This window comes from Oryzias latipes, chromosome 15, assembly GCF_053564925.1.
Source record: "Oryzias latipes strain Hd-rR chromosome 15, Olatipes_Hd-rR_3.1".
NCBI classification, from domain to species: domain Eukaryota; kingdom Metazoa; phylum Chordata; class Actinopteri; order Beloniformes; family Adrianichthyidae; genus Oryzias; species Oryzias latipes.
In genome coordinates this window covers 8,617,815-8,641,819 of record NC_136251.1, presented here as the reverse complement: position 1 = coordinate 8,641,819, position 24,005 = coordinate 8,617,815, and the positions used below count along the sequence as shown (strand labels likewise).

Here is a 24,005-nt window from a genome sequence, read left to right as displayed (position 1 = left end):
AATTGTTTTTGGAAAAGATGTTCTCCTGAAATGTTTTAGTGAGCTGAGGAACCTCTAATTTAGTCCTTTCTTTGCCTTCACAGATTCATTTTCTTTTGGCTGTTGACTGTTACTGTGCTGATGGAAAACAGCAGTGCAGGTATGTCACTTCTGATGAACCACTTTAGAGTTATTGACATACACCAAGAGGCATTCAAATGTCTTCTTCAAGGAACCAGGTTTCATTGGGAGAAACCCACCTGGGTTTTAAAGCTTTAAAAACGGGTTCCTCGAAAAATCTGTAATTGACTGGGATGCTCAGTAACACACCCAATGTCTGCACAAATCTTAGACAACAGGTTTAAGAATGGTCTTGCTCCAGTTAATTGAGGAATATAAAATTTTGTGTAATGAGTGCTATGCCTTTTTCTCATCCTTTTCCCAGTTGATCCAAAGGAATGTGAAGCAGTAGGCAGCAAATGTAGCTCTGAGGCTGATTGCATAAAGATCCAAAGCAGCTTCATCTGTGTGTGCAAGATGGGTTACCAGGGTGATGGCGTGCAGTGCGACGATATGGATGAATGTGCCAGTCAACTCGACAAATGTGGCTCGAAGGCCAGCTGCATCAACACCCTAGGCAGCTTCAACTGCATTTGCCTCGATGGATACACAGGGGACGGAAAGGACTGCCAGGATATTAACGAATGCCTCAAGGATAATGGGGGTTGTCACCCTGATGCCATCTGTACTAATTTTGAAGGAGGACGAAGGTGTGAGTGCAAAAGTGGATTTCAGGGCGATGGCTTCCAGTGTACAGATAATGATGAATGCTCAAGACAAAGCATTTGCCACTGGAATGCGACCTGCAACAACAATCCAGGGTCTTATGTATGCAACTGCAATGCTGGTTTCAAGGGCAATGGAAACTACCTTTGTATGGACGTTGATGAATGCTCAGAAAATCCCAGCGTGTGTTCTTCCCTGCCGGGCTCAACAGGCTGCGTTAACTTGCCTGGCACCTACCGCTGCTCATGCAGGAGTGGCTATGAAACTAGCGGACAGAGTTGTGTTGATGTCGATGAGTGTGCAAGAAATATCTGCAGCCCATTTGCGAAATGTGAAAACAGCCTTGGCTCATACAAGTGCACATGCAATAGTGGATTTGTGGGTAATGGCCTGGTATGTGTAGACATCAATGAATGCAATCAACGCAATGAATGTGACCCAAAAGCTATTTGCATCAATCGAATGGGAAGTTATGAGTGCGCTTGTCGGGAAGGTTTTGTTGGAGAAGGACGAAAGTGCGACGACATTAACGAGTGTGCTCAACCAAACATCTGCCCCTCTGTTACTACTTGTGTCAACACTGATGGGTCCTATTATTGTGACTGTGGCAAGGGCTACAACTTCAGTGGCACTAATTGCATTGACATTAACGAGTGTGAGGCAAAAATCTGTAGTTCTAATGCAAATTGCACAAATTCTCCTGGGTCCTATACTTGCCAGTGCTTAAAAGGCTTCTTAGGAAATGGCTCAGTCTGTGAGGATGTAGATGAATGCTCAACACCTTCACTGTGCCATTTCAATTCCATTTGCACTAACCTACCTGGCTCTTACAGCTGTCCTTGTAAAGTGGGTTATACTGGAAATGGGATGTCTCAGTGCAATGATATAAACGAGTGTTTAGTAGAAAATGGAGGTTGCAGCAACAAAGCAACATGTGTCAACAGTCAGGGTTCATTCATCTGCCAGTGCCCTCTAGGCTTTCTTTTGATTAACAAGACCCTTTGCCAGGACATAAATGAGTGTGAGACCAGGAATAATCCATGTGGTGTGAATGAAGAATGCAAAAACACAGATGGTTCATACAATTGCCCTTGCCAGGTGGGGTACTATCGCCCTGCTAGCAACATGGCTTGTGTTGATATGGATGAATGTAAAAACAAACCCTGCCATCCCAACGCCACATGCCTCAACACCATTGGTTCATATTCTTGCACATGTAAGCGAGAGTTCACAGGAAATGGCAGCTACTGCATGGATATAGATGAATGTAAAATAAGCAACATATGCCACTCAAGAGCTTTATGCACCAACCTAATTGGAGGCTTCATCTGCTCTTGTCAGTTTGGATTTACCGGTGATGGCTTCACATGTCAGGATGTGGATGAATGTTCCCTCTCCAACACCACCTGCCCTTCTTTTTCAAAATGCATAAATTCTCCTGGTTCATTTGTTTGCTCATGTTTAAATGGAACCATAGCCTTAAATAATAGCTGTGAGCCTCCACCTCAACTGTGTAATCCTGCTTGTGATACCAAGGGTTTGTGCCATGGTTCAGCTTCTGGATATCAGTGTGTCTGTGACCTGGGCTTCAACGGTAATGGATTGACTTGCTCTGACATAGATGAATGCCAGATGGATAATATTTGTCCACAAAATGACACCAAGTGCACAAACCTCCCAGGGTCATTTTCCTGTGACTGCAAGACAGGCTACACTCTCAATGGATCACACTGCATTGGTAAAGTATTTACCAGTTATGCATATTATCATTGTTTCTCCGATGTAAAATGTATTGTAAAATGTATTTACATTCACAATACTAGAAGCAAATGGGTGATCACAACTGCTACTATTGGGACATGTTTGCAATGTTTTCCAAGGCACCAAATAATAGATTCATATGAAAGGACTTCTGAAGTCAAGTTCATCGATGATAGGTGACTCTGCCAATCATCAAAGAACCTTTAGCTATAATGATAGATCAGCTCGGATGGTAACTCGATAACTTCCCTGTTTTTCTCTTAACAACACCTGTGTCTTCTGTGATTTTAGATGTGAATGAGTGTGACACTGGACAGCAACAGTGCAGCAAATATGCCCAGTGTGTAAATACTCGAGGCAGTTATTCCTGCTTCTGCCTAAGTGGTTTCACGGGGGATGGAAAAAATTGCACAGGTGAGTTTTAGATTCCAGTTTGACAATTTCATCTGCTTTGTTTTTGGTCATTGTAAATTGATTCTCCTGTGAGCCTTTTTAGCACCTTTTGGAGCTGTATCCTGACATTTTCCCATTTTGGATAAATTATAGACTTTGATGAGTGCCAAGTCCAAAATGGAGGCTGCCATCCAGTTGCCATCTGCACTAACACGCCTGGATCTTTCTCCTGTGCTTGCCCACATGGCACGGAAGGCAATGGTTATGACTGCCAGGATGTGAATGAATGCAATCAGAACTCTACCCTGCGAAACAACTGCAGCTCTCTGGCTCTATGCGTCAACACTAATGGGTCCTATTTCTGCCAGTGCAAAGATGGATACCAAGGGGATGGCTTTGTTTGTGATGATGTCAATGAATGCGAGCTGTCCACGGCTTGTGAAAGGAACATGACCTGCAACAACATTCCTGGTTCCTACAACTGTTCTTGTGTCATAGGGAGAGTTTATGAAAAGGGCACATGTGTGGACGAAGACACCTGCATGAATTCAAGTACCAACTGTCACCCACTTGCTGAATGTTTGGTTTTCCACGGTTCCTACTTCTGTCAATGTCCGAAAGGCTATGAAGGAAATGGCACGGACTGCTGGGATGTAAATGAATGTGACCAATCCCAGGGTCATGCCTGTCCTTCCTTTTCCCACTGCTTCAACACAAATGGCTCTTATATCTGCACCTGTTGGGAAGGTTTTCAAAGCAATGGGACACTCTGTGAAGACATAGATGAATGCACAAACAGGAGCTTCATCTGCCCTGACAACAGTACCTGTCGAAACCTAGAGGGGAGCTACAACTGTTTGTGTGACCAAGGGTTCTCAGAGAATGGCTCACTGTGTTTGGACATTAATGAGTGCTTTCTGGGTCTAATCCAATGTCCTAATTTTTCCAACTGCATTAACAAAATTGGATATTCTATTTGTGAGTGCTGGGAAGGTTACCAAGCCAGTGGCACTGTATGTAGTGATATCAATGAATGTACTTACAACACCACCTGCCCTGAGAAAAGCACATGTGTAAACACAAATGGCAGCTACCAGTGTCTTTGTGATATAGGATTTGCGAGCACTGGTGACTTGTGTTTGGACATTGATGAATGTATTGATAAACAACAGGAAGAGCTTTGCAACAATGGGTCATGTTTAAATGTAGCAGGCTCATACTATTGCAAATGTTTTGAAGGGTTCAGGAGTAATGGGACAGAGTGTGTGGACATAGATGAATGCCTGGATTCCTCTAACTCTTCAGTGTGCCAACCCAATTCAGTATGTTTCAACACCATAGGCTCTTTTCATTGCTTCTGCAGTGAAGGCTTTAGACGGCATGGTAGCGAGTGTCAGGATGAGAACGAGTGTCAGGTTGGTAGTCCATGCCCAAAGCACTCATTGTGTCACAACACAGAGGGGTCTTTCCGGTGTGTATGTGATCCTGGTTATGAACTTGTTAGCTCTGGCTGTGAGGATATAAATGAATGTAAGAACGACACCACTTGCCGCAGTGATCAAGTCTGCACAAACTTGCCAGGAGAGTACAATTGCTCTTGTCAATTAGGGTTTCATGAAGAAAATGAGGCATGTGTGGATGTCAATGAATGTGGGAATTCATCTTGCAGCCCATTGGCATACTGCTGGAACACCCCTGGTTCCTTTTCATGTCACTGTCGTCTGGGGTTTGCTGGAAATGGTTCCTCCTGCGAAGATGTGAATGAATGTGTTGCTCTGACCAACCCATGCCACCTCGCCGCTGAATGTCAAAACACCCCAGGGTCATTTGTGTGTGTATGCAAACCAGGCTTCATAAGTGTCGGGCCACTGTGCACAGACATGGACGAATGCCAGCAAGCAAATGGACGGTGCCACTCTGCTGCAACCTGCATCAACAATGTAGGGGACTTCAAATGCTTGTGTAATCATGGCTGGATTCCCACCAAAGACAATGGTCGTGGGAAAGATGGATGTGTGGATTTGGATGAATGTACTTTATTCTCACCATGTCCTGGAATGTCAGTCTGTACAAACCTACCAGGGTCCTATTCCTGTTCCTGTCCAAAAAACAGCATGGAGTGCAGAGTCTTGTCTAAGGATGGTTGGTTGTTCATTTATTATTCACAAAGCAGAATGTTAAGAGTGTGTCCTTTTCTTTCAGTCTTTCTTTCCTCTATCTGTTTAGCCTATTATAAAGATTAAAGAGTTTGAAACAGGATATATGAGCAGCACCGTGGGGTAGTGGTTATCTTGCCCCACAGCAGGAAGAATCTGGTTCGAATTTTGACTGGGTCCTTACTGTGTGGAGTTTGCATGTTCTCAAGCGCTCATGGGTTTTCACCGGCCACTCTGGTTTCCTCCTACAATTGAAAATCAAGCTTCAGAGGTTAATTAATGAATCTAAATTGTCCTGCAGCCTCCATCTGCAGGACAGTTTCTCAAGTTAATGTAACTCATGACTATCTACCAAGGTACTCTTGTGTTCAATACAGACCACTATACCTCAAGTTTTGGTCAAGGTTGTTCCAAGATGACAATAGCTCATATGCTGTAACTGAAACATGATCTGTTTGCACTAAACCCAAATCTTTATTCATTATGGACCTCAGTGATTAAACCAATTAACTTTTTCTTACTGTAGTGCAATGAAGAAAAGATAAATCCATCAATCAGGGGGTTGCTGGAGCTGGGTGAAGGCGGTGTACACCCTGAACAGGTCACCAGTCTGTTGCAGGGACACACTGATTTTCCAACCAAGGGACAAATTAGAGCCACCCATTAGCCTACAAAACATGGTTTTGGACTGTGGGAGGAATCCCAAAAATGTCTGGAGAGAACATGCAAATTCCTCACAGAAAAGTCCCAGCTAGATTTTGAACTGCTAACCACTGTGCCGCTGTGCATTCCCCACTGATAAGCTAAATATTATCTGAAATACTAAATTGTTCATTTAACTTATGCATAACTATCAGAAAACCCTACTAGTTTTAGTTTTTATCCTGTTAGCTTTAACTATTTAACAGAAACCAGATTGGCAAAAAGAAAGACTTTCCAAGGACACTGAGGTCTTTACTCAGCAATCTTAAAATACATGAAGTTGATTTCTCAAATTGTCATTATTAGCTCTATTTATTGACGGAACATTGTCTTTTGTTTGTAGAGACTGCATTTTAAATTCATGATTGAGTTTGTTTGCAGCATGTGGGATAAATCTCTGAAGGGTTCTCACATTATTTTTTCTAAGTCTTTGGTAGTTTGTAATACCCAACTCCAACTGCATGTAATTGTGCAAAATTCACAAGCCTATATTTGCATTTGTGAAGCATTTTTAATATGTTTTTCTATTTTATTTTGGGTTCTGAGTACACACAGACAGATAAGTTAAATGTTACTTTTCAAAATCTTACATCAACAATACATTAAAATAAGAAACTTCAAAGGAATATACAATCAAATAATAAAAAATATTAAAGGTTTAGCCTCAAACACAAAAGGGGATCATACAAAGATATAACTTGTGTGTCAAAAGATCACAAAAAGTCAGAGCAATTTAATTTTGGGTGAACATTTAAAAATTAGCTTATCTGTTGGTGGTCTTTTATTGTGACCACTTAACCCTAATTTAACTTTACTTAAGAAATAATTTGGGGGTTTTGTTTTGTAGAAGACAGTAACAAATGGTCCCAGTCCCATAATGCAGCCGGTAATGATGAGCAAATGGTTTTGTCTTCCTGACAGAGGCCACCCTTTACCCCTTTGGAGCTGAGGTTGGAGACACTGAAGTGACAATAGACTCAGAAGATGGAAACTCTCCATACATCGCTCCACCATCAGGGTTTCCGTTCATGGGGAAAACGTTCAACAGGGTGTTTGTAAGTCCCTAAGTAGTTATTTCTGATGGATGTTGATAACTGAGTAAATCTTATCATGGAGCTGAGCCTAATTTTATTTTTGATGATAAAGAAGGACAGAGTTTGTGGTAACAGAGAAGTTTGTCATTAACTCAGGAGTTTGTTGGCCTTTTGTGTCTCTTTCTTCTTTCCTTTTGTAGTTCTCAGACAATGGCCTGGTCCAGTTTCAATCTTTGGCTGAGAATGAGCAGTTTCTCCTCCCAGCTCCATCGGCTAGCGGTTTTCCTGATGACCTGAAGGTGGCGATGTTGGCTGCGTTCTGGGACGATGTGGACCTGACCCAAGGAGTAGGGAAGCTGCATTATAAGGTTAGATCTAAACAGGTGTAACAGCATTTGAGCTTAATCTGCTGCTATGATTGCAATCAGACAAAAAATTAAAAAGGAGAAAATGCCTGTTTTTAACCAATCAACTGCTTGGTCTTAATCTAGCTTCTCTTGTTTCAAACCTTTAGGAATACAACAAAAGCGATGTGTCAGATGTTTTCTCGCAGATAGTTTTCAATCGAACAGCTGATGAAGTGACAAAGTTTGAGGCCAAGAATAGCAGGCCTGCCTTCACGCCGGCATGGATCCTCAAGATCACCTGGGACAGAGTGATGCCTGTTTCCTACCAAAAAGTCAACTTTTCAGAGGTTCGCTTCCTTTCTCTTTTCTTTTTAAAGTCTGTGTTTCAGACTTTCAGAAATTCTATTTGAAATGAAGCCCCACTACGGACAGAGTCTTATTTGAAAGTCCAACTCTGATCATCTTTTGATCTGTTGTAAAGTGTTCCCAGTGGTCTTTTAATAACGATTATGCTATTTGTATCCCTAATTTAAATACCAGTGTCGTTTTCTAGGACAGTGTTTTTAAACCCTTTTTGAGCCAAGGCACACTTTAACCTTGACAAAAATCCCGTGGCACACCGGCATCCAAAAATTAAAAATTAAGGAGAAACTCATAGTTCGTATTGATCTACAGACCCTCTGCAATCTCACATGCATTTTTGTGATAATTGTGGCAGAAAAAGGTGTTCGGCGGATTATTGAACTACATCTCCCATGATGCATTGGGTTAAAGTGAGAGTGTGAGCGTCTGGGCGCACGACTCTCTCCTCTTAACGTCGTGAAACCACAACGACCACAAATCAAACTGTTTTTTAATTTTTTAACTCAACTTTTATCACATCTTAAAAAAAACAGCTGCAACTTCCAGCTTTTTCTGCCACAATTATCACAAAAATGCATGTGATATCATGGAGGGACAGTTTATCAATAGAGTTTCTCCTTTTTCTTTTTTTTTTTTGAATGTCGGTGTGCCGCGGGATTTTTGTCTAGGTTGAAGTGTGCAGTGGCTCAAAAAAGGTTGAAAACACTGCACTAGACAGTGCTCTGAACCTTTTTTCGTCAATGATTTTTGATCTTCACTGGTGTCCATGGATTACATGAAATCTTTCCACCTTTATCCACCTTTGTCATGGTAAGGAGAACACGTCAAAGTAAGGGTGGGGTCATCTAAGATAGCACAAGGGTCAAGCAGTATTGTTATGGAAAACATGAGCCTTTTTCATTTAAGCAGAAAGTCAATCTGTTTCCATATGTGGAGGTGTGGCGCCACCTTCAGGTAAGATTGTGGTGATACAGGACCTGGAACAGTAAACCTTTTTGTTCTGGTTCTATTAAAAATGTCAATTTCGTTAGCCCATCATCAACAGAGTTCTCATTTATTTTCAGACCAACACTTTCCAGTGTATCCTGACCATGGACGCAGCACGCTCCTTTGCCCTCCTGCGATACGGGAACATGAGCTGGGGTCCGGGGCTGAGGAAATATCACAACGCTTTAATTGGCTACACAGACGGAAGAACCTCCGTCATGGAGGTCACAGACCCTGCAGACAACCTTTTTGGGCCAGGGGGAAGGTACAGGCCTCACGGAAAGAAGGGAACTCTCGGAAAATTAGGCCAGTTGGTATACAATCTAACTTGGGCAGATGGGTCAAACGCTGATTCTCAAATGAAGTGCCGGATGTGGGCCATGAAAGAGCCCGCCCCTGCTGAGTGGACAGGGCTGCTGCCTGGCTGTCCCTGCACACGCAACCAGGCTCTGGAGGACCAGTCCTTCTTACAGGACGACGCTGATCCAGGCCCAACGGTACAGAAGCTGAGGGCTCAGCGATGGGGGGGTACAGGGCAGGTCTTCAGGTCACTCCTTTCCAACAAATTCGGAGCAGGGAAGAGGTGTGTTTATGACCTAGAAGGCCCCTTACTGGCTGGATACAACGAACGCTACTTCTCCAAGGAGAGCTCACAGAAACACATTGGTAAAAAACTTTGCCGTCTTTCTCAGATCTGACATTAAAGTAGGATGTTTAGTGTGACTGTCTAAAGTAACATGTGTGCTTACATCCTGTAAAAGTACCTCACACATCTTTCTGCAGATGAAGACCTCCTGCCATTTCAGTGGTGTTGTATTGAGTCTCCTCTATGTGAGCTTTATCTCAGGAAGAGGCCTTTGGATCGTTGTCAGGGTTACGGCTGGAATGGTCCAGCTGGCTCCGCCCAGTCTAAGACTGCAGTACCAGGAACTGGTGAGAGGACCCAAAACCAAAAACTCAGCCTCATCCAGGAATGTATTTGGAATGTATGATCTTTTTAGTAATATGCGATCCGTGTCCCTGCAGCCATGGTGTACGGAAGCCTCCATTTCATAACCTTTGATGGAACAAAGTACTGCTTCATGGCCCTTGGCGAGTTTGTCATATTACGCCTCTCATCCAGCACCGGCTCCAATGTCTTCACCCTTCAAGGGCAGATGGACAAGCTCTACACAAACACAGGGAAACGGATTGATGTCCCTGTGGTGGTGCGCATGGCAGCCTTCCACCAAAGCTTTGGCAAGGTAAACATTCTGAGTGTACTATAACCTCAAAGGCCAACAACCTCTCAAAGGGACTCATGATTAAGTAGTGATTGCTGCTAATGGTGATTGATGCACCCCTTTCAGATTGAGTGGAGATGTTCAGACAAAGACAATGGACTGAAGGTTTTTGTGGATGATACAGAAGTCTTCGTCACAGTTGGTAATAAAAACACATCAAACCATTTTGCTTTTGCATTAAACTATGTCTGACATACCTGTAATTTAAATATATATTGCTCAATCAGTAAAAAAATCGCAATCTCTGCTGCACATATCCTTTCAGGTGTTGTATATTTGAGTGAAAAGAACTTTGCAGTGCGCTGCCCCTCCATGGATAAGTGCGCAGTGGTCTATGACGGCGGACTCCATGTGGTCGTGTGGAGAAAGGATAGCTACAGACAGCTGGAAGCCACGATGGAGGTCCCTCAGACCTTCTACAACCGCACTCTGGGTTTGGTGGGTCTCTGGAGCTCCAGCGGCGCTGACGATTTCCTCATGTCAAACGGCAAGATCCTACGCTCACAAGACTCCAAGCCCCTCACGGAGGACGACGTGCATCAGTTTGGTCTGTCCTGTGAGTGCAACATTCACTTAGCTGACAGTATTTTATTTTGAAGGAGAGGCTCAAAATGCTCCAAAATATGTACTGTGAGTACATAGCAGTTGATTAACACTGGATATTTGCTCTGTCTGAATCTTTATTTTTTCTAATTTAAATCAGTTCAGTTCATTTTACTGTCCCTTTGTTTATAGGTGAAAACTGAATTTAGGATTTACTCATATAATTTGGATATATTTTCAGCTTTTTTAAGGATTAGCATTCTGAATATTTGAATACGCTCTGCAAAAAAAAGGTCCCCTAGAAGTCAGTCAGAAATTCTGCAAATTTGAAAGAAAAAAAAAGTGAATAAGCAGAAAAAAAATCTGCCAAAGGGGTAAAAATTTGGTCTTTGCAAGAATTCTTTATTTTAAGAAACAAATTCTAGACACATTTTTTACAAACAAAGACTATGTTGCTGTTGAAAACTTTATTAATGAGATTATTTTTCTTGCAAGACAAAAAATGAGACAATTTTTAATTTCTTAAGATTCAGTTGTTACAGGGTCGTAGCGACGGAGGTCAAAGGGGGGCAGCACCCCTCTCCCAGCAAGAAGCTTACCCCAACCCATTTTCCCCCCTATTTCTAAATCAATCTTAGTATCAATATTTACAAAGTTTGATAAATCATCACTAACCTTTTTGAGCTCTCTAAAATAACAAATACATTTTTTTTTAAATCGTTAAATTAAAATTTGCCACCCTTCCAAAGACTTCTGCCCCCCTCCCGTCTCCTATACAAATTGTTCTAGCTCCACCACTGTTTTTTGAAGTGTATTCATGTACTTTAGGAAGGGAGCAAATAATTTTCGGCACATGGAAATACAGGACGTGTCAGCGTCAGTCAATGTGGTATTGAAGCGTAAACATACACGTCTGCGTATTCTATCAGGTGCTGTTTTTATGCTCGATTCATGTATTTCACAGAGCCTACAGATTGTCATGGGGTACATCTGTCAATACGCTGAACTCCATTTCATATGTGTGCTGTTAGGGGCAGTACCAGGACCAGAGAGCCTCTTGTTCTCCTCACCTCCAAGGGTTCCTCAGGTGTTCCCCTCCACCTTTGACCTCCTGGAAAGCTCTGGTCCTTTTAAAGTCAATGAGGTGAGGAAGGTCTGTGAAAACAGCGAGTCGTGCGTCCATGACACGCTGGCGTCCAACATGTCTGACCTGGGTCTGCTAACTCTGAATGCTGAGAAACGCTTTGAGAGTCTCGCTGTCCTCTTTGGTGAGTGTGTTTACATCCCAACGGCTTCCTGTGTTTTTGCCATTCTGCTCTTCTAATGCGTTGTGGTTGGGCAGGTAACATGCCTCCTATAGTGACAGGCCCCGTCGTGATCCAGGCCAAGGTCAGCTCTCGGGTTAGTGTTCAAATAGTTGCTCAGGACCCCAATAATGACCCCATCACATACTCACTGCTCTCACCCTGGCCTGTGGGGGCTTCCATTGGCGAAGGTGAGAAGATACTTAATGTTCAACCAAATGTACCTGCTTTTCCATTATCCACCACTACTGGATCTCATTCCAAAGGGACATTGGGAAGTTAGATCCCACCAAAAAAACACCATAACTGTAGAGTGTCTGTATTAATGACATTCATCTCAGTTCTGTGATGTTTGCTTCTTCAGTCTCTGGATCCCTCACATGGATGCCGCTCAGCACCATGCCGGTCCAGCTGACCATAAAGGTCAGTGACACGCTAAAAGCCAGCTCCTTCTTCACCCCCATCCTGCGAGTCTGCAGCTGCCTCAATGGGGGGACCTGTCTGCAAGAGAGTGTCATTGAAAACCATCTGCAGGGAAAATTCCAGGTAATGGATTTTTGGTGCTGTGCATCTGTTTTTCAGAAAAGGTTTTGGTAGAACCTTTTGAACTTTTGTTACATTTCCTGATCATTATTTGAATATAACATAGTTTGTGGGGTATTTTCCTACAAACTCTTTAACAACAGGGCCACTGCTTGAATCTCTAAAAGATCCTCTCCAATTAAATGTTTATATTTGGTGTTTTTAACATGTTCTTGTAGCATTTTTCTCATAATGGAGGACATTTTAAAGAAATATCTGAATCAGGAGCAGACCAAAAAACCTCTTTGAAAAAGCAGTGACGTAAAAACTACAATTGGGGGTCCACATGCTCCCTACTGCGCTCCATTCTGATGCAACCGCTTGCAGACAAATAAATCCATGAACGTCTTTGTTTTCCTCATCTGAGCTGGAATCTGGATCCAAACTGTATGGCTGGATGGCTTCAATATTGCTCGCAATTTTTGTTGCCCCGCAATGTTCATTTAGGGGTGTGAGGAACTGTAGGCTAGCGGGACAGCATGTAAACAGAGAGCTCTCAGTCATGGATGATGGGAGGTGTGAGAAGGGTTCCTTTGTATCGACAATCCCGTCCACAACTTAGAGGTAATTGTCTAATGAACTACCGCCACTCTGCAGAAACTATGTCCTAGAAAACGACAGTTTTTTTATTATGTCTAAAACAAGGATAATCATAATTAAAGACCATTGAAAATGATTTTAAAATAGATCAAAAGATGACCGGAGTGAGAATTTAAAATGTTTCAGACAATTCATGACTCTCAAGATGTACAAAAATGTTATTATCTTGATACTAAATAAGGAATTTATTAGTTTTCCATGAATATTTGAGAAAAAAAACAAGACATCAAAATGTATGTTATTCCAACTGCAGTTTAAAAGCTTCATATTTATAAGACTATATTCACAAATGGAGGTGACTAAGATTACACTGCTTTGAGAAGCTCCTTTAAATCGATCAATCCATTGTTAAAGTAGGAACTCTTATTGGATGTTTAAACTCTATATAAGTAGAAATTATTGCTCATATAAAATGAAATCCTAAGCATCAAAATGATGCAAAAATAATCTAAACTTCAAAAATCAGATCATCTATAAAAAAAAAAAACAACAGAAAACTTATTTTGGTAATTTCTTTGTAAAGAACAGAACTGACTGTTTTTTTTTGGTCCAAACTGCAGGTTCTGGGGTGTCTGTGCCCGAAGGGATTCAGTGGGAAGTTCTGTGGGAATGTCACAGATGTGTGCCGAGGCAGACCCTGTTTTCCAGAGGTACCGTGTCAGTCCAGGTCCCAGCCTGGAGAGTTTACCTGTGGAGAATGTCCCGACAACACCTTCCCCAACGGCAGAGTGGGATACAAATGCTTTGAACGCGGTTAGTTGCGCAGAATGTTAAAACTTGATCAGCTATTATTTTTTCTTCTGATAAAGTTCCTCACTTTTGCCTCTGTGCTCCTCCTCAGACATGTGCAGTCCCCCGTTCCCCTTCCCCTGCCACAAAGACGCTGAATGTCAGAGCATAAAGTCAGACTACAGCTGCAGATGTAAGCAGGGCTTTACTGGAGACGGCCTCAACTGCACAGGTACCATGGAGCCAGCCTATACTTCACCGCTGACTTCTTGTCCCAGCATGCCTGTGCTGCACAGTCACTGTTTGTGTTTGTCTGTCTTGCAGATATAGATGAGTGTGCGGCTTTCATGACCTGCCAGAATGCCAAATATGATTGCAAGAACAAGCCCGGCTCATTTGAATGTGTCTGCAGATATCAAAACAGCAAGGACAGAGAAGGATGTGGTATGTGCAGGACTGTGGATCCAACTTTCTTCCAAAATAAGTGAAATAGTGCAACATGGTACTTTTGTTACCATGTTGAATAAATCTGAAAGAATTTAATGTTTATGGACCTTCCCTCATCTTCCTCACTATTATTATCTCTCTTCTAAAGGCACAGGGATGTCAAATGTAAACAAATTCAAAATGCAAATAACAGTCTGCACTCAGGAACACTTAGCTTCTGACCAAGTTCCCAGCGCGCCGCATCAGGCTGAATGTACATAAAGATGAGTGTGTAGGCATGAAAGGATGTTACAAAGCATCAATGCTCACAGCAGTCCAGCTGCCAAAAAAGCACATCGTGCAACAAAAATACGAGGAAAGAAGTTATCTGTCAGTCAGCAAAGCAGGAAAAAAAAATCCATAATCACTGTTATTCCTGAAAGTCAGGAGGATAAAAGGAAAAATGATAAAAGCTTGTTTTTGGTCGGAAACCATTGAAAAGCATTAAATTTAAAGAAAGTGGTTCAGAGAAAGAAGGCTGAGTTTCCTCTGCCGCAGGGGGAAAGCAGAAATCAATGACTTCGACTCTGAGAGCTGCAGTTTTAAGTATGGATCAGTGCTTCGCAGCGTTCAAGTTCAGCAGTAAAGATGTCAATGCATCAGCTGTGGAAGCCAATCTGAAGGAAATCTGGCTCCTGCGGTAAAACTGCGTTCAACAAAAAATGCTCCAGAGACTCATCACTTTTTACAAGTTAGCCCACACTTTCACTGCTTTTGTCATTTTAGTTTTTAACATGTTCTTGTATATTTAGTATATTTCTGATTATTTCTTTATTCAAATCGTTGGGAATCAGGAGCAGATGAAAAAAATGTCTTTTGAAAAAAGCAAATCTGTGACACAGAAACCATGCAGGGCAGGCCACAAGCTCCCTGCTCTGCTCCATTCTGATGCTTCCACTTGCAGACATAGATCTTCCTCATCTGAGCTGGTCACCGGCTCAAAACAGCACCACTGGATAGTTCCAATCATGCCACCATTACCAGTAATGTTCAATTAAGGGTGTGAGGGACTGTGAGCTAGTGGGAGACAGTGTAAACTAATGGGTAATGGGGAGTGGGGTTGGCTTACACAGCAGCCGGCCCACAGCTCAGAGGTGAATTTCTAATGACCTACTGCCACTCTGCAGAAACTTTGTCCTACAAAACAACACAGGTTGTTTTTTTTTAAATTGGCAAAAACAACATAAACATTATTAAAATATAACTGGGAACACTTTGAAATTAGATCAAAAGATAATCGAAGTGGGACTTGAACATCACTGACATTACACCAACTATTACCCAGCAGAGTGTTTCATTGAATCATTGAAAATGCAAAATATCCAGGATTAACTTTGATTTCTGTTCATTGTCACTGCTGTGAAGTCTCCTCAGAACCTCTTTCTTCTCTGCATCTCTTCTGGAGCTGTGAGGGATTTTAGATGAAGGGGTGTTTGCTCTGTATTCTGTTACTCACATTGTTTGTCTCCCTGCAGGTGACTCTTCCAATCCTCCAGGTAAGAAACCTCCATAGTTTTTTGTGTCATGGCTTTGCTCTGTTTCTGTTTGTTGAGAAAAACGTGTTTGTCTGGATCTGCAGGATATAACCTGTTCAATGTTTCTGTGCTCTGGAGGACGAACAAAGGGGATGGCCTCAAACAGGTGAGCTGGAGACCAACGGAAGACCGTTGACCCAAACCTGTTACAGTTCATTGCAATCTCTGTTTCCTCTTTAGCTGGATGATATTCTGAAATCAGGCTTCACAAACAAGTTCTACAACATCAGTAGGAGAGAAGGAGAGACGGCGTCCCAAGGTGGCGCGGAGGAGTTCTGGGTGGCGGTGTCCAGTGACACCCCCCATTGGTACATCAGAGACTATCTGTCCCGAGTCAGCAATTATTGTGACATCAAGGCAGTGGAAGTTGATGGTAAACATTGTTTTGTTGAATTTTCTGCTTTTGATTAAGTGAATTAGCGAAACTGGAAGCATTTGATGAGAAATAAAAGTGGTTGTTGAAGTGTGATCCAGTGGGTCTCTGTTTGATAGATTTGGACGAGTGCAAGGCCAGGGAGGTGATGTGTGTCTATCCTGCTCTGTGTTCCAACACCTATGGGAGCTACAGGTGTGTTTGCAACGGCAGCACTGATGTGGAGGAAAGCCAGTCCTGTGTGATCGGTGAGCTGATTTACATCGAAGAAAAACACTCAAACTCTTTTTCTCCATCAGGGGTTCTCCAACTTCTTTATTGGTGTGCTGTGTTTGAATTATAAAGTCAGAAACCCTCCTACAGTGTCATTAACTGTCTGTTTATATATAAAATAGCAAGTGTAAAGGAGAATGTAATGCAACTTTAAAGTGGATCAGTTGTGATGCCTTTTTTGCACATTTGATTTACAATTTTTTAATGTTCTCATAGTCTAGACAAAGGTGTATAAAGGTGGAAAGATTTCATGTCATCCATGGACACCAGTGAAGATCACAAATCATTGAAGAAAAAAGGTTCAGCGCACTGTCTAGTGGGTCTAGATGACCCAACTCCCAATGTTAAAGTGCCTAGGATAGCACAAGGGTTACACAATTAAAATTGAGGAACGAAAGACTCAAAACAGCTCTAGTAAAAACTATATACATGACTGACTTTGGGTGGCATACCAGGAAGATATATTATAAATATTTCTAATTATTCTTTTCTTAGAAGCTACTTTTAATCGTTTATAGGCATCTTTTGGCTCCTTCCTGGAGCCCTTCCTTTTCATTAACTGACTGTAACCCTGTGAAAACAATCTTCCTTAAATTTGACATCCACTTCCACTGCTATGCTGATGACACGCAGCTCTATCTGTCAACCAAACTCACCTCTTTAAAGTTGGATCTGGTTTTCAGTAAATAACTTTTCTCTTTGTATTAATGACCCCACTGGTCCTCAGTCTCATCACCATCAACTACAGCAATTCTTCTGCCTTCCCCACAAATCCCTCATCAAGCTTCAACTGGTCCAGAACTCAGCTGCTTGTATAATTACTGACCCCCCTCCCCTTTCCACACTTCACCTGGTCTACAGCAGCTCCACTGACTTCCTGTCAGATTCAGAATTGAGGACAAACTCCTGCAGTTCACCTTTAAGGCCATCCTGAACCTCTTTCTCTCTTCCATGCCTGTCCAGTCTCCTCCACATCGCTGTTTCATCACACTCACTCAGATCTTCATCCTCCCATCCTCTGACTGTTCCTTAACCCATATCAGCACCACGGGGTGAAGAACCTGCAACTGCTCTGCTCCCCAGACTTTTGGGACTCACCCCCCCTGTTATCAGAACCATTGACTCTCCCTGTGTTTGAATCTGTAGCTGTTTTTCACTGCAGCTGTTTCGCTATGATTTTAACATCTTGGACCCTTTGTGTACACTGTCTCATGTTATTTAATCATGTTTTCATTGGTATTTGCTAAATTAAAAGACCCTTGAAATTAAATGTATTATTAACTATTATTATTATTAATTACCCTCATGTTTATGCTATTTCTCCAACCGTTTGTCACTTGGGTTCTGCTTCTGCATGTTTCTAAAAAAAGCAACAATAAAGTAATACAGGAGTCATGTACCTTATTCTAATTCAGAGAGTAATATTGTAATGTGAAGGATTCCATTAGGAAAACAAAAAGAGGTTACCTATACTGTGTGAGAGGAACTTGCAGAACTCTATTTATAACCCTATTGGAGAATTACCAAGTAAAACACAGTTTGTTTTCTGTACATTCTAAATAGTTTATGAGTTTTTGTGCAGTAATGTAAATGACTAAGTAACTGTTGTTTGGGGTTTTCTGGCCGTTTGCAGACACAGGGAAGGTCATCCAAACGAACAAGGACTTCATCATGGCTGTGGGCCTGGGCATCGGCATCCCTCTGCTTCTGCTGCTGCTTCTCACAGTTCTGGCCTGTTTTTGCTGCCGCAAGAAAACTGTGACAGGAGAGTGAGTGACACGAACACCAAACACACACCGTCCGGTTCAGGCACACAAGGTCAGGCGCAGTTAGACTCTGCAGAGAAGCCACAACTATGGATGTAAAAAACTAATTTTCTGTGAATTCTTAAGGCAGATTATCTGTTGGTGCAGAATTTGAAATGCTTGTGGCTGCAGCTCCGTGAGGCGGCAATCATCTGCTGCTGTAGAAGGCTGTAAATCCTGTCCACTGTTCTGCTGCTGCAGCAACGTCTTCTGTGAATTTCATGTCTCAGTTGGCCCACAGACTGCCCACACTCTTACTATATTAAACAAAACACTTCCCTCTAACAGCTTGGGTGTAAATGAAACTACCATGTGTAACCCTGAGGATTGCTTGCAGAAGCATTTTAGTACAACAGAAGCTAATGAGGATGAGAGAGAAACATGTACACACACACTCATCAAAACATCAGCATTCACACACTGGAAGGAATTCGATTTTCAGTCATTTCCGGTGGGAGAAGAAGCAGTCTGTCCGTGACTGAAGCTCCAGCATATGTGAGTGCAGATGCATGACATCTGGACCAGGTGTTAGTGGGCCTTAGAGACCCTAATCCCCTTGATGGCAGACCCGCTTTCGCTAAAGCAGACCCTAATGACATGGGGGGGTGCAGCAACACTAACACAACACTGTAGGATTATCCAAAGCGTGATGCAGGGAAAGGTTTATGATGTTTTATTTAAACACGAAGGAGATGTAATTACTTTCAATGCTTACTGTAAATTACATTAAAATGAAATCTGGATTATGCTGTAATTTAAATGTCATTTATTTGACTGCAAGAATGACGGATAACAACATGTCAACAGGTATAAAAACTAAACAAAGACTCAGTGTAAAGAGCCGGACTGAAGGCCTCTCACCCAGAACTTTGTACTGAGCCATGCTGGAGCATGCTTGTACGCTTGGTTCAGCATCTTCATGGCTTGAGCATGGATGCCACTGTTTCACACACCAAACAGCTGGCCGTAGCCCACTTTTTGTTTTGGTTGGTTTACATAAAAAACGGAGCATGTGGATGTGCTGAATGCATGATATTGTGTTGCTCAATGAAATATACAGTAAGCTTTGTGGTTTTATGGTGAGCTCCTTTGAGAATGGGCTGCACAGTGGTTAGCACCTCCGCTCACAGTGAGAAGGCTGGCTCAAAGCTGGGCCCTCCTGTAAGCATGTGCGGGTTTCCTCCAGGCCATCCAGCTTCACCTCAGTCCACAAACATGTTTCATAGGTAGATTGGTGACTCCAAATTGTGTCTTTGGTATGTGAGTGTGGTGCTGAAATGGACTTGGATGGGGATAGGCTCCAGCATCCCCATGACCCTGCAAAGGTTTAAGCATTTTTAAAAGATGGACTGGTGTTCTGAGCAGTTTACTTGCAAAATGGGGTGTGATGTTATTGGCATCATAGGTTTGTTGCAGAATTTGTGTTCATGTTCCCTTGGTGTTGCCTAAGATGGAACAGAGATATCTCATTTACCAAATAAACCACATTAAAGTCAAACTTACTCTGGCGCTGCACAGATTTACTGGTGTGAAAAGGCTCTTAACCTCCTTGAGTTGCAGATACAAACACATTTTCACAGACAGAGCTTGGTTCTGAAACAGTTTATTATCTCAGACACTGATTAGTTTTCAGGCTTAAAACCTGAACTGCGGTGAGACCAAACAACCAAAACCATAAAAACAAATGTCTTCTGCAACTGCAACAACGATGTTGGCCCAAAGAAAGAGGTTGGTGGCACATTCGTTAGAGAAAATGAAGTAAGAGTCAAGAAAAGAGTTCAATAATGTTCGGGCAGACATGGAGTAGTGGATGTGCTAAACGGCGTGCAGGCACTGGTTGGCGTGTGGTAGTCGGGTGGTCAGCAGTGAAAACGGAGTCTCACATTCAGGGACTTGAGTTTTGGGACTTCTTAACAAAGTTCATTTGCTTAACTTTGTGGTTTAGAACCCGCAAACCGTCTAATATTCCACCCCATTGGTCATTCCATTGTACCACACTTAACAACCCCATGAAATGCTCATTTTAACAATAAGACTCCAAAGGAACTTGGATTTGCAAAGGTTATTTTCAAACATCTCTGGTGAATGATTGCTTTGGAAGTGTTAGCTTGTGTCAGTGATCGACAGAGATTCGTGCAGCATTGCCTCATTTTCATGTCAAAACGTTACATTTTGTTCTCATTTTAGTGGTACAAATATTCCTTCATGAAGGAGCAGTGGTAAGGAGATTCAGCCTGAAACATCTGAGCTGCAAATCTGACAACAGCAAGTCTAGAAGCAGTCAGATGTTTGGGTTTCATGTTTCTATCAGCTTTAACCCTTGTGCTATCTTAGATAACCCTTCCCTTACATTGACATGTTCTCCCTACCATGACAAAGGTGGATAAAGGTGGAAAGATTTCATGTAATCCATGGACACCAGTGAAGATCACAAATCATTGAAGAAAAAAGGTTCAGAGCACTGTCTAGTGGGTCTAGATGACCCAACTCCCAATGTTAAAGTGCCTAGGATAGCACAAGGGTTAAAAGAAGCACATCACCCTCAGCAACTTGCGTTCATGCGTGCACTTCCAAAGAAAGGTCTATGTAACTGCACATTTTGAGGTATGGATGGCGTCCTGTTTGATTCACCAAAGTGTTAATGGTTTGAAAATTGATCATGAAGGAGAAATAAATAATTCCGTAATTCTATGACAGCAAGTCTTTCATTTATAGGAATTGAGCTATGAAATTAAAAACCTGGAGCAAGATTTATGAGATTTGCACTATTCAATATTTCCCACCAAGACTCTTTTACCTGTAGGTAGCAGACATGTACTAGTGCAGTGTTTTTCAACCTTTTTTGAGCCACGGCACACTTTAACCCTGACAAAAATCCCGCGGCACACCAGCATCCAAAAAAAAAAGAAGCAGAAATTCATGGTCTGTATTGATCGACCCCCCCCCCTCCCCTGGATTTTTGTGATAATTGTGGCAGCTAAAGACGAGCTTTAGCTGGTATTTTTGTTAGAACTGAGCAACTTTATCAGCAGAATTAAGAACAAGGAAGTGAAGACTTTGAGCACTTCTGATTGGTCAGACTGATGACATGTGATTAAGCCTTCAAGAATGATTGGCGGAGACAGTTAAAGGGGCGGGACTTTTCCTTACACAGTTATAGCTGCAGCTAAATCGCGGTACCGTGATTCTTATCAAAATGTCTTTAATAGAATTAAATAAACACAAAGAAAAAGTAATTTTAAGATCTTTTATATTCCTAACTACTCAGTGTTTTATCAGGGCCTGTTTGGATGAACAAAGAGCTGAAATCCTGGAGATGGAAAATGTTTTTAGATCAGTGAATGAGGGCAATTTCTCCACGGTGCACTTGACCATCTCCCAGTGTGCCGCGGCACACTGGTTGAAAAACACTGCACTAGTGAACAGTAGAAAAAGAAGAAGAAGAAGAAGCCCCTCCCTGCATGTCCAGTGTGAACACCACTCAAGGACCCGCATTTCGCACGTTCTTGAACGCTCGCCAAAGATGCATGTTTTCTATGACCGTTAATTCTTGATTGTCTACACACATAAATATATAGCAGAGCCAGAAAAGATCAGATGTGCACAGAAACTTTAGCAGCATCGACAAAAATTCACCTATTTGAAATTGTGCCATGTGTTTGTGATGACTCTCGCTTTATGATTGTTTTCCTTTTTCTTACAGCCTCCCCCACTCGTCCCCGGACTACCTGCAAAACCCTCCACCCTTTAACTTCTTTGACCCTTCGTTGCAATACATGACCCACAGCAGCCCTCGCATTATAGACAACGTCACACCCAGGCACCGCCTCCGATAACCCACGGTGCAGGCCAGCGTGGACTTTTATTTATACTTCAACAAATAATTAAACCCAAGAGCCTTTTAAGGTCACTTCTTGTGATGCACAAAGTGGTGCCAAGTCAGAGAGAGTAGTTTACAGTTTGCAGTCAGAGTCTGACCAAGCAGAACTCTACAAGCCCATGGCAGCAAATGCAGAGGAAGGCTAAACCACTGCAGTGCTTCTCGGCCTCCACACAACGTTTGCATTTTCCAGACTATGTGAAGTTCAGGCTTATTGTCATTCACAGCAACGCTCCCGACTTCTTCTGCTGGATCAAATTCTGCAAACACCTTGGCTCTAACATGTGAGGGGTTGCTGTTCTCCAAAGGGATTCATCAACCTGTCTTGGTTCTCTCTTCATGGAAGGATTTATGCCTCCCTTTAGTAAACAGTTCTAGTTGGAATCTGGACTTCAACAGCAAGTAGAAACCATTTGTAAATATGTAACTTACAAATATGGCATCCAGATTAACCTTTTTGTGGAAATGTTTTTTGTGAGAGAAAAAATAAAACGTATGATTAAAAAATTGCATTCTTCATGCATCATATTATTTCGAAAAGCAAGTCTCCAAAACCCGCTTTAAGAAAAAAGGCCTCCAAATAGGACATGTCTCATTTGTTTTTCTGCACCAAACAGCATCATTGCATGCAGTTCTGATGCATTAATGAAGCTTTTCTTCAGTGACTGAGTGAAAGCCCTCCCTGCAGTTTCCACTTTGGTCACCAGGTGTCACAGCTGAGGCTCCTGACGTGAAAATCAGTCAGATTTGTTTATGGGATTTAAGCAGAAACTCAGCACTGTCTGGGCCGCATACACACAAATCCAAGGGACAAGACACCTGCTCTGCAGTTTTCATCTGAGGCGGCTGCAGCATGCGGTGGAGCCCGCCGACCCCTGCAGGATGAGATCATCTGAGAGGGCCACAGAGCGAGGCGGTCCTGCAGGTGCAGAGACAGGCGGCCCAAATGCTCCAACCAGAGAAGAAGTTGCTCAAACATATTTGAGTTTTACTTCCTGAGTGTGGTTTTTTCACAGACGACCTCTCTGCTGCTGTATCAGAATGATCAGAATGATCCGAGAGTAAAAGAAGACTCACATGGATTCTTTTTTTTTTTTCCTGGAGAGAACAAATCTAACGCGAGTAGGTGTCCTTCAAGAGTGCAGAGTGAAAACAAAGTCACCTTGGCGAGACTGCTTGGTGGTGTCACTTTTCTGGAAGGCTCCACATTGCCCTGTTGCACGTGCTGCAGCATCTGAACTCCAGCTTCACTCTCACTGCAGCAGACAGACTGGAGGCGAGCCAGGCAGGGAGAAGAGATGCTGTGACAGAGGGGGCAGAGACGGCACAGGAATGAAAGATGGAAGAAAAAAACAACCAGAGGAAATCACCAGAAGCTGGAATTGTCCCTCAAACTAGACAACAGGTCTGTGGAAGTTCAGAAGAAAACGTGCTTAAAACTATCCAGTTCATCAGTACATTACTGAAATAAGCAGGGAGATTTTCCCAAATCCTCTTCTACAAGTTTTAAGCCAGTAATCCTTTTTGCCTCAGTTTTTGAAGTCTATTTTTCTGCCAAAGGTAGTTCCCAAAAGCCTGCAGGTTTGGTTTTAGTCTTGGACTTTGTGCTGCTAATTTTCTTGGTGCAAGATTGCAAAAGCTCCTTTAGCTGGCTGGCTGGCAACCCTGGCAACCCTTCAATTGAAGGCCGATGCACTTCACCTTTAGCTGAGCATGAAGTTTAGCTCCAGAGCACATCACAGCTAGTACTGAATTCTTCTCACTTTTGTGCCGCATCGCTGAGTGTTGACAGGTAATCTCACATGATGATCAAACACAGGTGCAGACAATAGAGACGTCTTTTCACTCAGAACGTCTGTGGAGCACGAGCAGGCACGATTGTCTCCCGTGGAAAGCGATCGGCTCATCTGGCACAGAACCAGCAGGTGCATTGCAAATCCTCATTCATTAATAAAGCCGTCCCCGTCTTTCAGTTACACAGGTAAACATCTCATATTAGTTGCTGGGATTTATTACCTCATAGTCCCCATCTGCCACCTCCACACGCAAATGAGCTTTTTGTCTTTATTTTTCTTGAAAGCTGCTTTATCTGAGGACTTAATTG

The 24,005-nt window shown here is 42.5% G+C and overlaps 1 protein-coding gene across 2 annotated transcripts; it reads left to right on the top strand.

Moving 5' to 3' along the window:
- LOC101155537 (uncharacterized) lies at window positions 1-22,359 on the top strand. Of its 2 annotated transcripts, XM_078931672.1 has the most exons (24): window positions 1-139; window positions 425-2,503; window positions 2,818-2,940; window positions 3,073-5,061; window positions 6,699-6,832; window positions 7,012-7,179; window positions 7,326-7,505; window positions 8,586-9,174; window positions 9,292-9,441; window positions 9,535-9,752; window positions 9,858-9,933; window positions 10,057-10,347; window positions 11,366-11,602; window positions 11,677-11,829; window positions 12,003-12,184; window positions 13,381-13,573; window positions 13,662-13,781; window positions 13,874-13,993; window positions 15,511-15,531; window positions 15,615-15,676; window positions 15,751-15,943; window positions 16,063-16,191; window positions 17,850-17,985; window positions 21,725-22,359. In XM_078931672.1, exons 1-24 carry the CDS (start codon window positions 121-123, stop codon window positions 21,855-21,857), a joined length of 7,695 nt encoding a protein of 2,564 aa, XP_078787798.1. In that variant the 5' UTR covers window positions 1-120; the 3' UTR covers window positions 21,858-22,359. The 2 variants fall into 2 exon arrangements, with proteins under 2 accessions (XP_078787798.1, XP_023819492.2); XM_023963724.2 differs by lacking the exon at window positions 3,073-5,061.
- Window positions 22,360-24,005: the final 1,646 nt, after the last annotated feature.